The sequence below is a fragment of the Rissa tridactyla genome, chromosome Z (assembly GCF_028500815.1).
Source record: "Rissa tridactyla isolate bRisTri1 chromosome Z, bRisTri1.patW.cur.20221130, whole genome shotgun sequence".
Lineage (NCBI taxonomy): Eukaryota > Metazoa > Chordata > Aves > Charadriiformes > Laridae > Rissa > Rissa tridactyla.
Genome location: NC_071497.1, coordinates 58,170,261 through 58,183,316, shown reverse-complemented (window position 1 = coordinate 58,183,316; position 13,056 = coordinate 58,170,261). Strand labels below are relative to the sequence as shown.

General features: G+C 46.4%; 1 protein-coding gene across 2 annotated transcripts in view; it reads left to right on the top strand.

Annotated features, from left to right (window-relative positions):
* Positions 1 to 13,056, top strand: part of DMRT1 (doublesex and mab-3 related transcription factor 1) — a 59,798-nt gene that overhangs the window by 13,191 nt on the left and 33,551 nt on the right. The window contains exon 3 of one of the 2 annotated variants that reach the window (XM_054185952.1): positions 10,330 to 10,613. In XM_054185952.1, the coding sequence (XP_054041927.1) occupies positions 10,330 to 10,613 (284 nt within the window). The remainder of the gene's footprint in view (positions 1 to 10,329; positions 10,614 to 13,056) is intronic. The other variant, XM_054185951.1, reaches the window with a different exon arrangement.

Genomic DNA, 13,056 nt, shown 5'->3' with positions numbered 1-13,056 from the left:
TTAGGAAACTGAACTGACAGAAAATCAATAGTGTATGTGTTACACAGTTTTAAAAAGGGTCCTGTCAGTCTGAAAATGTAGGTCTGAGTGGGGCAATCTAAGGCAGTGGTGATTCTGGCAAAGTCAGACAGGGACCTGCTCTTGGCTGTAGGCTGTGTGGTCTTCCCATTGATATCTTGGAAGCAGGCCTGGAATTGCCCCAGGTCGTGTTGGTAGCTGATGGAAAGGTGCATGGACTGGAAAGCAGGGAGAAGACAGAAGTGCACTGCGGGAGGGCTTGGCTAGGTTCTTGATCACGTGCAAGCAAGAGCCACTTTAACCCATACCAGAACAGAGGAGTCTATCCCTGAGAAACCCTGTCACTGCAGAGAACCTGGTGGCCACGAGGGTACTATGCTGAATGTTAGTGGTTCCCAGGGAAAGTGATGACCAAGAACTGGTACAGCCCTTTCAGACAGACCTGTGATGATGGGGGGGAAGCTTGGTGTCTTCTGTGCCTGAAACTGATGAGGTGGCTGTGGGACTAGTGGGACTCCTTCCCTGGTGACGTTCTACATACAGGAAAGCGGGCTCTCAATGGATATTGGAAGGGAGATTGTTGGTGGTTATTAAGTAATACCACACCAGGATCAGGAATGTCACTGAGCCAAAAATGATGTGAGGCTGGGAGAGGTGGCCAGGGAAGAATCACGTTTGTTTGCCCTGACCGTTCTGTTCCCTAGGTTTCTCTTTATAGCTGGTGGTGGGGATAAAGCCATGGTCTGAACCAGCACACCTGGTCTTGAACGTGGAAGGGCTCAGGCAGGAAATGCAGGAATGATTAAAAAAACAGAAAACACATCCCTGAGGTGAGAAACGACAGTTTATTTTGCCCTTTAACGACCCTGTCATCTAAGATTTAATTAATTCCCCATATGATTGTTCTGAATCCGTTATGCCTTTGCCACACTAGATCAACTCAAGTTGAACTTTTCTGTGTCATTTCAGGGGATGGGTTTTGTTGTCATGAATAGAAGCATCATTTGGATGTAGAATCCCATGAAAAACTTGTGTGTTGAGTGCATCCATCATGGGGCTCAAGCAAGACGAAAACGAACAGCCTCAATTCTAGAATCTCCCAGATATTCTTGAAATGTGCTGTCCTTGCTGCTTAACTTTTCATCCTAGGGTGCCTGTTTCTGGCAAATGTCATTCTTGGTAAGATGTGCCATCCCACTTAGGATTGGTTTAGCACTTCATAGGTGGAACTGGAAAAGCTTATTCCACTTTGCTCGTACGACGACTCCAGCGTTACTCCTAGAGGGAAGAAAAAAGTAATACCCATTCCTTCGGGGTGAGAATGAGTATTGTTCTGGCAGTTGAGTAGACCTTGAGAAGCAGTAGAGCGCAGCTGTTGACATCTTCATGGATAAAGCCATCTCCTGCCCCCAGGATGCATGCCCTGCGCCTGCAGACACTGGTGCCATGATGCCCACTCCTTGCCAGTAACGCCAGCGGAACCCACGGTCTGGCTGCTTCGTCTGGCGAGGGGTGTTGCAGGACACCCCAACTCTGCCTTAGCTGTCAGAGAGCTGCTGCAGGAAAGGTGCGATGACTGGTGGTTTGTTTTGTTTTGCAGCAGTGGGAGGAGGAGAAAAGCATGGTGGGAGAAGCTTGATGGGAGTTGGCAGATGATAAGAGCCTGAGCGAGGCATGGCCGTGTTAAGGAGGTGGGGTGGATCGATCCCTGTGCGCTTTAGCTCTGGGGAAGAGGCAAGGAGCCTGCAGGAGGCTCAGAGTTGTTGGGCTGTGCATTTTTTTTTATTATTTTTTTTTTAAATGTGTATTTCTCCTTTGAGAAGAAAGCCGAGCAGCTATGTTCCCTGGGTGCAGTTGCCGAGGTACCTATGGACTACAGTGGCAATAAGCTGTTTCGGCTATGATTTATTCTCTTTAGCCTGCAGACACAGCTGATTTTAGCCCACGCATCTGATATGGCTGGTAACAGATTTTTCGACGTCTCCCTTTAATAGATGTTAGTTGGAGCACAGCCGGGCATCCAGGGCTGTTGGGTGGGCAGTCCCAAACAAGAGGGAAAAAGAAGTGCTGGATTTGGCATTTGAGCTCAAGATGGGCTTGTAACGTTGTTGGCAATTGGGGGAGGGAGCAAAAAACATGCTTTTCTCAATAGCTTTCCAGTCAAACCAATTGGGAGGACTGCAGAAGTGGTTTTCCGTAGGTGAATGAGAATAGGACAGCCATGTATGCCTCAGAAATCGGGCTCCAGGACAGGGGTACAACCACAAGCTACCCTGCTGCTCGTTGCCTGTATTTGCTGGCTCATCTCGAATGCAGGGTGACTCTCTCTTCCTTGTACCGCTTTTGAGGTCTCCACCTCCCCCACTGCTTGGGAGCAACCACAGAGCGATGGGCCAGAGCTCTGGAAACTGTGGAGAGACATGGAGAAGGGTTTTGTCTTCACAGCCGCGGCTTGGTTAGCCATCTCTTAGGGCCTGAATTCAGGGATGCTTTCAGGAGTCCGGGGTCCCTGTTTTTTCACTCTGCTGCTAGGGAGGAGGCTTTCACTGGCAGATCTGAAAGGCCTGATTCTGCATACCTTGTGCTACAGTATTTTATACTGTGCTCTTTTAGTCCAAAGTGAGTACCTGATCCTTGATGCTTCCTTTTATTTGTCATGATGGCAGAAAAGTATCTCGGATTTTATTGTATTTGGGAAGTTTATTTAATCACGCAGTTCAAAAGCATTGAAATTACTGTTTTACTCAAATTTGCTGAATGATAATTTCTTAAACATCTCTTTTCAGATAGGGATGTGGGTTGAGAGTTTTACACATGCAACACTGCAAGAGAGGTTTTAAGATAAAGGACCCTCTGGGGTATATTGATAAAAAGAGGACTAAGGGGAAAACAAAAATCAGGACAGAGGGAGTCATCTCTCTTGTTTTCTTGAGAACCCGGCTTCTCTTTAGGGTCTGAATTCCAGTGTCCTCATGAAGAAGAGGGACATAAGTGTGTGGGCTCACAGTACAGTGAGAGCAAATGGCACTGGGATGCAGGTCAGTGTCTGGTCCTTTGCTGGGAGCTTTGAGAGCACTGGAGACAAAAACCCGGTCTTTTGCCCATTCACGCCAACGTCCATAAAGGACAATCCCTGTCAATCTCATATTGGACCAAATTTGTCTCTTAGGAACCTATACTGCATTGACAGAAGGTGTAAATTACGGGGTAGGTGTTGTGAAAACAGTAGGGCTCAGCAGAGTTACACAGGTGTGAAAAGAAGCTGAAATGGTGGACTCAGACTCTTGGAAGAGAAAGAGAAAGGAGAAAGAGAAAAGGTGGGAGCAGCTGGGACCTTCTCCATGTGTTGCTCTTGTATTCCTGAAATTCCCACTGAGACACTCCAGCCTCTTCCTGTTCCCTTCCTTCTATTACTAAAGAGGTTTCCTTTCCTCTTCTCATTTTAGATAAAGCAGGGAGTGGGAATAAGGAAGCTGTTAACGTGTAATATTTTGTACGGTATCACTATGCAGGGTACCAATAATAAATCACACACTACATGCTTAGACAATTTACTGCCGGCTTTTGTATGTGCTGTGACAAGTGCTCAAAAGGTCAAAAAAGCTTTCTTAACAAATTTGATAAGATAATGCAGTGAGCTGTAACAGCATAAAGTCCTGGGGGCCATAGACCAGAATAGAAGAAATAATTATGCATGGTAATGGGTAATTACAGATAATGGCCTTTTTTGGGGGTGGCAGGAAATACACAGCCCCACAGCCTTGCCTGGAATGAACATTGCCTAGGACATTAACTTTATAGCAAGCTAAAAGTTCAGTGCTGGAACCAAAGATAATCCGCAACTTCTAATGGGAAGCGAACAAAAATACTCCTCTCAAAGGCAGAGCGTGTGTGCAGGTTTTGTTCCTCAGGAGGCAGTGTCTCAGCAGAAAGTGAGTAATGGTGCCAGCTTTCTTTGACATGTGAAATAGCTCTGTCGTGATTGTCTGGTGGGAGAAACATATTGTTCCAGCGTTTCTGATTGTGATGTTAGGGAGTGATTTCGCACTGGCTCCATTCAAGGCTACTGTCCGACCTCAGAGTCAGCTATGAATTGAACTTAACGCGTTGCCAGACCAGTTAATGGGAGTGTGCTGATGCTTTATATACTGAGCAAGGGGAATTTTGTCAGGTGCGGAACCAAGACTTTTATGAGGTCTGAAGGTAAGTGTTTCCTGACTGAATAATTAACTTTTGACGTTTGAAAGGCTTAGCTGTCTCCTGCCGCAGAGGCTGACTTGCAGGAAGGTATTAGCACTGCAGTGATGAAAACAGTCACTCTGAAGTGAAAACTACAGGAAATGTAAACTACAAGAAGCTGAACTCTGGTCACTGGACAATGGATATGCCTTCCTGCTCCTTGAGTAAATGTGTTACTGGAGTAGTCACAGTTCTGCATTTTCAGCAGCATGTCTGTGTGTGCGTAGAGTCTCTGTAGGCACATGAGAAATAAAACGGCCAGCCATAGGTGTATGTAAGAATTCATGTTGATAAATGCAGGCAGGGGTATTCTCTTAATTGCCATAATGCATATACAGAACCGCTTTCATGGAGTATACAATCAGATGGAGACTAATCAGCTGTTATGTCCACATGAGTAAATTGAACCGTGCCACTGCACGCTCACAGACATTGAAACGTGACTGTATGTGCTATCCAGATTGTTAAAACAGTTCCTAGTGTGTGTCTGTCCCAAGGTGACTAATATTCTCCGCCAGATTCCCGACTGCAGTCCAGTAACCATTCCCAGTAGGCAACTCGGTGCTACCACCCGGTTGTGGATGATGAGAAACTCTAATAGCATGGACTCGTGTGCCATTTGACCTCAGCATCAGAGGCTTGCCCAGGCATGTTTAAATTACTGCTATCAGTGTATAATAAGATGTATAACTGCCCTTTAACAGTACTGGTAGGAATAGGAAATACTGCATGCTTATATACAGAAGGAATTAATGTTACAGGCAGAACTTCAGTGTTTGCATTTCCCAGTGTGTATGTTTAAAAACGTGTTTGCATCTGTGAGACAGAGATGATGATAGAAATTCATGTAAATTCCCTGGCATTTCTTCTCTCTCCTACCAAAAAGTAAGAAGGGAAAGAATGATCTATATACACTGGCTTCTGCGTTGATTTTGCCATGCATATCCGCAATTCGTGTAAATCGCCATAGCTTTATTGAAGTAAATGGTCTGAGACTGGTTTACATTAACTGAGCACTGGACCACTGTTTTTCACCATGCTCTGCTAAGTGAAGGCAGGAGCCCCTTATAGGTTACTGAATGTATAAGACCCATATGTGTAACTGACCCCGAGAACTCACCTTCCTTAAAAGAAAATCCCAGCCGTCCTAAAATGAATTACTGGTTAACTACCATTAATATGCCATACAGCTGGAGAGTCGTCTACAACACTGCAAGATCAATAACAGTATTTATCGTGCATCATATTGATCTTCTATGAAAGAGTGGTCCATATTTCACACCGTGTACACAGTGCAAAAAAAGTAGCATCAGTTCTCTACAGACATAGAAAAGAGCTTAGAGATCCAAGGGCACAACTGCATGAAGGGATACTGTTCTCTCATTGCCAGAGCGTTGCTCACACGTGGAGAGCCTCTGACAGCCCTACGTTGTAGATTTGGTCTTCCAAAAATGGAGTGAAAAAATTCTAACCAGTTGTTTTTTGGTTTGCTCTTCTAATTTCTGTTCCTTCTCGTACAGCATCAGCCCCATATTTTTAATTGTGTCTTGTTTGCAACTTCCAAAATGTTAAAATTAGTGGCTACCGGCAGGGAGGGGAAGACCCAGGAGCCTTTTCCAGTTTTTCTGTGCAGAGTGTGAAGACAGCCGAGGCCTGAGCCCAGCTCCTGCAGCAGCCCTCTTCTTTCAAAGGGCAGTTGGAGGGGCAGAGTAGGAGTCTGACGGTGCAGCAGCAGTTGCCTTGTTGAGAGCTTAATTCCTCTCGAAAATCGCTCCCCTTAGAGCAGTGAACCTCAGGGCTGCCCCTCGTGTGCAGGTGGTGTAACGCGGCAAGCTCTGAGGCAGGGGAGGACCCTCTGCTTGCCAGCAGAGCCATTCAGCTGTGTTGAATTACATTTGTGAAAAAAAAAAAAAAAAAAACAACAAACCAGCTGAAAGCTTCTTTCTTAACCTTGGTATTTTCTCCTTGCTGGTGGAAAACGCAGCTATGGGCTGACAGCCTCCCTTGAGGAGGACACCTTGCTTGTTGGGTGGCTGGAGGCAAGGCTGTGGGAAGGTTCAGTCTGTAGGTAGGAGTCAGGAATTATACGTACAGGCCAAAGACCAACCAGAGAAACCCCAGTTGGTTAAAGTTTAGTTACAGCCATTGCTTCCAATAGACCTGCCCTATTCTGCAAACGGTGGCCATGCCTGAGGATGCTGCAGCCCAGAAGCAGTGTCCTTGCTTGCCAGCTGGCTAGCAGACTTCAGCTGGAGAGAACTGGTATGGATAGGGCAGAAACTCCCCTGGCCATAGGTTAAACATGAAATCTTCTCTGGGGAGATCACCAAGCGCCTTGTTTTATCCAGAGGACTAGGGTTTTTTGGCCTTTAATTCTGCTCCCCTGGGCACTTAGCACTTCTTTGAAGGTACTGGCTGGTCTGACCTACTTCTCTTCCTGAGCTTTCATTGCTCAAGAGAAAAAGTCAAGACTTTTCAGGGCTTTCTCCATTAATAGCAAAATTCTTTCCCCTTAATGTATTTACGGTTGTGTATGTTCTATACAGGTTGTGTATGTACGATGTGTGCATTAGTAGTAGGAGATGACATGATTCAGCCAGGCTGGATGGAGTAAGAGCGTAGAGGTGGACTGCAGACCTGCCCTTGACCCGTTGCATGCTGGAGTCGCTGAATACCTGCAAGAGCTCAGCTCTCCAGAGGCATCCTTCCCTCAGGCTGGTGGGTTCAACCCTGCGAGGTTTAGAATAACCCCTGGGGTGCTTTGACGTGGTCTGACCTGACGTCTGCCTGCAGTCTGGACGGCACAAGGCTGTGTCTTGTACAAGATGTCTCCCTTCTCCCAGGTGAAGGACCAAATCTCCTCCAGATGCTACCGAAAAAAAATCAAGAGACTTGTCCCAAAGCATGACATCAAAGCAAAACTCATCTCCTAAATTCGGGGGAAAGTGTGAGTTGAAGTATGTGGCAGCTTTCTGGTGTTTTTTCTCAGAATTTGCCAGTCTTTCTGTCTTCAGAAGCATAATATGGATTGGGATTGGGGAAATTAACTGTTCTAGCCATCTTTCCAGCACCGTCACAGGAGCCCTAGTTCTGCATGGAGTTGGATATGTCTGTCCCATCACTTGAACTTTCCCCTTTCCCATGGCTCCTGTTTTCTCTGCCAAGCTCCTGTGGCACATCCCTGTCGCGTGGCCAGAGCTCAGAAGGGTTGTGTGCCAAAGATGTTACGAGAACCAGGGATTCCGTAATTCTGCATTTCAAAGGAAAATGCCCCAGGCTGCTGATGCTTGGGGATTTATGTGTATGGGTGGCTGAATGAGCAGGTGACCAGCTCTACAGACTCAATATTGAGTCTTGAGAGGGCAGCTGATAGTGCTGTAGAGGCTATTGGAGAGCAGAGGGATGGCAGAAGGAAAGCAGAGGACCATTCTGGTGGATTCATAACAGCCCTGAACACTGAACCGCTGGCAGCTGTTATGCAGTTAAAGGAAGAACGGATGGCAGCAAGTCAATCCTTTTGCACCTCTGGTGGCAAATGGTAGGAGGTAGAAACCACAGAGAGGACGTAGAAAGAGAAAAGAAGGGGCAAAAAGCTTTTTTTTATCCTCAATGTAGCGGAAGACTGCCACTGCAGCTCTTTCTTCAGGAAGGATCTATAGCATTACCAGTGACTGAACAAGGATGTGTGTATGAGTTTGTGGGTAGCTATGAGCAGGTCTCTGCTCTAGCCTAGCCCATCTTGTGCTGTGTTCAGAAGAGTAGTGCATGAGACCTTTCCAAAAGTTGCCGCAAAGCCTGCTACTTTCTCCCCCTCTTCCTTTTTGCTGTTGACACCTCAGGGTGGCTCACCTTTTGTGTGTAGTTATAGAGGGGTCCCATTTTCCTGGTGCTAGTATTCTTAGCGGAAAGTATTATCCCTTTTTAAAATGCACTGCAAGCGGAATGATGCTGCGGAGGTTTCAGAAGAAATTGCACATCTGTGCAGCATAGCATAGCCCTGCCAGAAGTTCTGCGGCCGGCTGCCTTGCATATCTCTGTCTCATGTGAAATCTGTATCCCAGCAGGGAATGTGTTGGAGGATTTTGCTTTCTGCTTCTATTTTACAGCATGAAAAGCAGAACAATTGGACCGGAGCTTTATTTGGGAGCTAAGTTTGGAGAGGGGAGTCAGGCTTGTGCTGTGATTTACCTGAAGTGTTGGCTTTTCAGTGCTAGTGGTCTGGTTTCATCAAAGACATGAACAAAAGGACTTGAAGAGAGGCCTGTCCAGAGGCAGAATAGTAACAATAATAAAATTTCATAAAAGTAGGAAAGTACAAAAACTGTGAAGGGTCTCTTGTGACATTGCGGATTCCTGTTCTGTGTGCAAATTTGGGAGGTACTCCCGATGAAAAAGGCCAGCTGGCTTGATTCTCACTCGCGTAGGTCTGAGGGGCAGAAAAATCAGATGCAGGAGGCATAAAACATTCTGTTTGCTAATAAATGGGTACAGTTCATTGATGTCAACTAAATGCCAGCAAGAGCTGAATGGCGGCACTGTATGATTTAATGACCTGGAAGGAGACTATCCGTGACTGCAGAGAGCTTTCATTACAGCTGAAGGAGTGAAACAGAATTGCATTGTAAATGGCAATATTTGGTAAAACAAATTGTTGGATCTAGTGTGCAGCTTATACATAGTACAGTAGAAGTTGTTACCATAACTCTGAGAGGCTGGTAAATGCCACCATATTCGTTTTGCAGGTTTGTAACCAAGGTACAGATACACGAAGAGAGACGCAAAACAAACTAGGCAGTGCCTGCCTGACATCTCTTTTAGGGCTGTTATTTCATATGTATGTATTGTCCATGCTCCTTCATCTCCATACCCATGGCCCTTGAGAGCTCATCATTATGCTTCAAGCCACATCCTTTTCCCCTCCATGGTGGAGTTAGGGAACGTCAAGGGAAGAGCAGGAGCTCCTTGCAGAAGGGGTGGCTGTGCTGCAAACACTGTGAGGGTTGGTGCAGGGCAGGGTTACAGGGGTGCGAGCTAGAACCAGAGTGCAGGGACGGTGGGATTTACACTTGCCTCCTTGTTTAATTTGTAAACGCATATTCACCGTGTGGTTAGGCTTTCGAAGGCTGTGGCAGTGTTTTGCTGTGTCTGGCTCGGCCAGGTGGCTGATGCAGCGTGTCAGAGAGAGCTTGGCTGTGAAACAGAACCAACAAGCACCATCCTTCTTCATCCTCGCAAATAGGGACACTGGAGTGAGGAAAACAGGAGCTTAAAATATCCTCTGAGAAGCTCCCCCTCCCCATCTTGGGGAGTAACCAAGGAGGCAGAGCTGTGTGGGGACAGCCTGGGGGTAGCGCAGCCGTCTGGACTCTGGTCTGGAGGCACTCCAGGGTGCAGCAAGTCAGGAGCCATCCCCTCTCCGCCTCATTTGCCAGTGGTGTGGGAGCCTGTTCTGCTCCGTGATTTTGCAGGTAAACAGGAGTTAAATTTGGGTATGGAGGCTGGGCAAGGATTGAGGGCCTCGCTGCTCAGGGGTAGTGTGTGGGTTTCTGAGACACCTGAGCTGATCGTGCGGTGCTTTCCTTGACTGCAGCTTCTCTTGGCCTTGGGACTGTTTGTTCTTTCTAGAGGCAAGTTCAGAAAGCCTGCAGGACGCTGGCTGGAGAGGGGTCATCGTGTAGCTAGAGCCTTTCTGCTTCCAGGGTGTTAAAAGAGACTTGGCCCACTGTTACAATTTCAAAATAACAGGGAGCTCCATCCTTAGCTGGTGTAAATCACCATCAGATCAACTGATGCTGCTTCAGGGCTCAGAGCATTGTCTGAAGCTGCATTTGGTTTTGTCTCCTGTTTTACAGTCTGTAGTGTGTGTGGGTGGTAGTCTCAGGCGTTGAGTGGACGTCAGTCCCTCTCAGTTTCCACCAAGCATCCAACCTTCTTTCCCTCTCAGTTCCCACTTCTTCCTATTTACTACTTTCCATCCAGCCTTAAGGAGGAGTAGTAGCTCATCAGAAGGTGAAAGGTAATGGTCTTCATGGAGCCTCCTGTTTCGTAATGGCTTTCTTTTTTCTTTTCCAGAGGGACGGATGCTCATTCAGGACATCTCTTCCATCCCCAGCAGAGGGCACTTGGAGAGCACGTCTGATTTGGTTGTGGACTCCACCTACTACAGCAGTTTTTACCAGCCATCCCTGTATCCTTACTATAACAACCTGTACAACTACTCCCAGTACCAAATGGCAGTGGCCACTGAGACTTCCTCAAGTGAGACGGGGGGTACGGTTGTAGGGTCAGCCATGAAAAACAGCCTTCGAAGCCTCCCAGCAGCATACATGCCAAGCCAGTCAGGAAAACAGTGGCAGGTATGGTGTTACAGAGGTGTTACATGGAAGAGTGAGGTAGATAATAAAAAGCTGTTTCTTGGGCCTGATTCTGACCTCTTCTTTGCTGGTTTCATGGCAGTGCAAAACCAGAATCAGATTCCAGGGTGGCATTAGGACCCATGTTAGGAAAATTAGCTGAAGTGGGTGGTTATCATGCAGCACAACAAAAGCAATGATACAGGTATAGGTAGGTTGCTGCAAGCACAGATAAAGGGCACCCACTTGATTTTATCTTCTGATTTACATTGTAGTAGATGATGAGCTGTTTTCCAGAAAAAGAGTGTCCAACTGAATTACCAAACATAGCATCCTGGGAGCCTTGTGTGTCATCTCTGAGAGGCTTTGCTCTTCAGGAACCTGTTCTTTTCTCTTCCGTCTTTCACATCTCCAAGGCTCTGAAGTGACCCTGTAGACCATGGTGTTGTGCAGTGAGTTGGTGGCAGTCAGTGACACGGCATGTTGCTAATGTTGCGTTGTGGCAGTGTCAGCTCCAAGTCTTGCGACTGTGACTTGGGTAGCTCAAGGTACAGGCTGTACCTAAGAGGTTTGCACCAGAGCTCTGTGTATTCCATTAGTTAGGATATAAAGCCACTGAAGCCCTCTCACTTTAGGACTTGATAATTGTAGCTTCCAACTCAGTACTGGTCAGAGACTGGAAAAAGGGAAAATCTGCCAAGGCAGGGGATTTGTGGCAAAGTAAATGGGGCCATTTCAGTGACCTTGAGGCTGTTTGGTCTTGGGCTGTAGGCTGTAGGTGCTTTTCTGTCTGAAATTGAACTCAGGAGGCTGCGCCCTCTGAGTCTGCATACACCTGTGATCCTTGTCCCAGGGCAGGACAGGGAAGACCTCTTCTGTAGAGCATCAAGAGAGGGGAGGCTGCCTTCTGCAAAGGCTCCGTTGTGAAATCACTCAACAACAAAAGGCTAAATGTCCCCCAAAACTTCCTTTCTGAATGGAACAGATGAGTTGTCCCTTTTGCTGCCAGAGAATTCCTCTAGCATTTCTGGCACAGGGACCAATTCTGAAAGGGCACTTTAACTTCTCATACCAAGGAGCTGGAACTAAGATCAGGGTGATTACAATTACTGTAGCAGTCCACATCACCTTCAGTGGTGCTTTCCTATCATTAGACACTTTTTTCATGGAAAGGTCCTTCTGAAAATGCAGGGGCCTCCTGGGGCAACAGCTGGCAATTCCATGAATTTTAAGATCATGGCTTTACAGCAGTTGGCATTTAGTACTATTCATGTCCCTTTTTTGGCATGAGTACACCTATATGGGAAAAAGAGCTGTCTCCCTTCCTTCTGCTGTGTGAGCCCACACCACGAAAGTTTTCTTCCCTCAGTTGATAGGCTTCACCGCAGTCACCTTCAAATACATGGAGGTACGCCTTTTCAGTTACATTAATTGATAGCATCCTCTTTGCCTGCTGAACTTGGTGAGCAGACCAGGGGGAGAATTAGTCAAGGCAAGCTGGGGATAGGATTTTGTGCGTGGTAACAAGGTGGTGTGCCAGTGCTCTTTTAGCTTTTTCGTTCTGGTTGATTGGGTTGATCTGGCACATCATAGCAGAGTATTTCAGATATAAAGTTACTTCTGAAGCTTTTGCAGTACCTAGCTTGTAAGAGCCTACTGCAGAGCTGATGCTTGGGGACACCGTCACAACACAAATGACAGGCAGCAGCATTCGTCTTGTGAAAATAATGTTCTTGCAGGCTGCTAGTCCGCACTTCACCATTCCTCCTGCCAGTAGAGACTTCTGTGATCTTACTTGCTTGCGAAAACGAAAGTAAATTACAGGTATTGACTGTCCTAGCGCATAGTGTTTGAGGAAGAGATAAAATGAATGTGTGTTGTAATATATTAAACCTTGGAATGATGGTGTTCTCCTCTTGGTTATGTTGTGCTGTACTGTCATTTGAAATTAGACTGTGTATGTGTAAGAAGTCTTGGCCTAGAGGGTCTGTTGACTCACTGTGAGATTGCCTGTTTTTTGTGGCATCTTTGACACTCCTTAAAGAAATAAAAGCAATAGTGTGTTTTCCATGGATTTTTCTCTTGAAGCCCTGCAGAAGCTGTAGCTGACTTCTGCTTAAGTGCCACTCCAATTAGTGAGATACCGAAGACATGATTAAGGAAAAAAGAGGTGATTGTCAAAAAAGACCATTTTCTTTCCATCAGTAGACTCCGAGGACTGGGTGTTCATTCCTAGCTTGTGGGTTGTATCGCATGTTTCCACTCACCTCCATGTGAATTTAGTGATTTACCTTGCCTAAGATTTTAATTTCTTAAGGCCAAAATTTTTGGTTTCTCTCAGTGTTTTTCTGGTGAGATGCCTGTGCTGAGAGACTAGAGGTAGTGCTTTCTGCCTGCAAAAGTGACATCTCCCCAGCTTCTAAATGGCCTAAACCCAGGACCCACC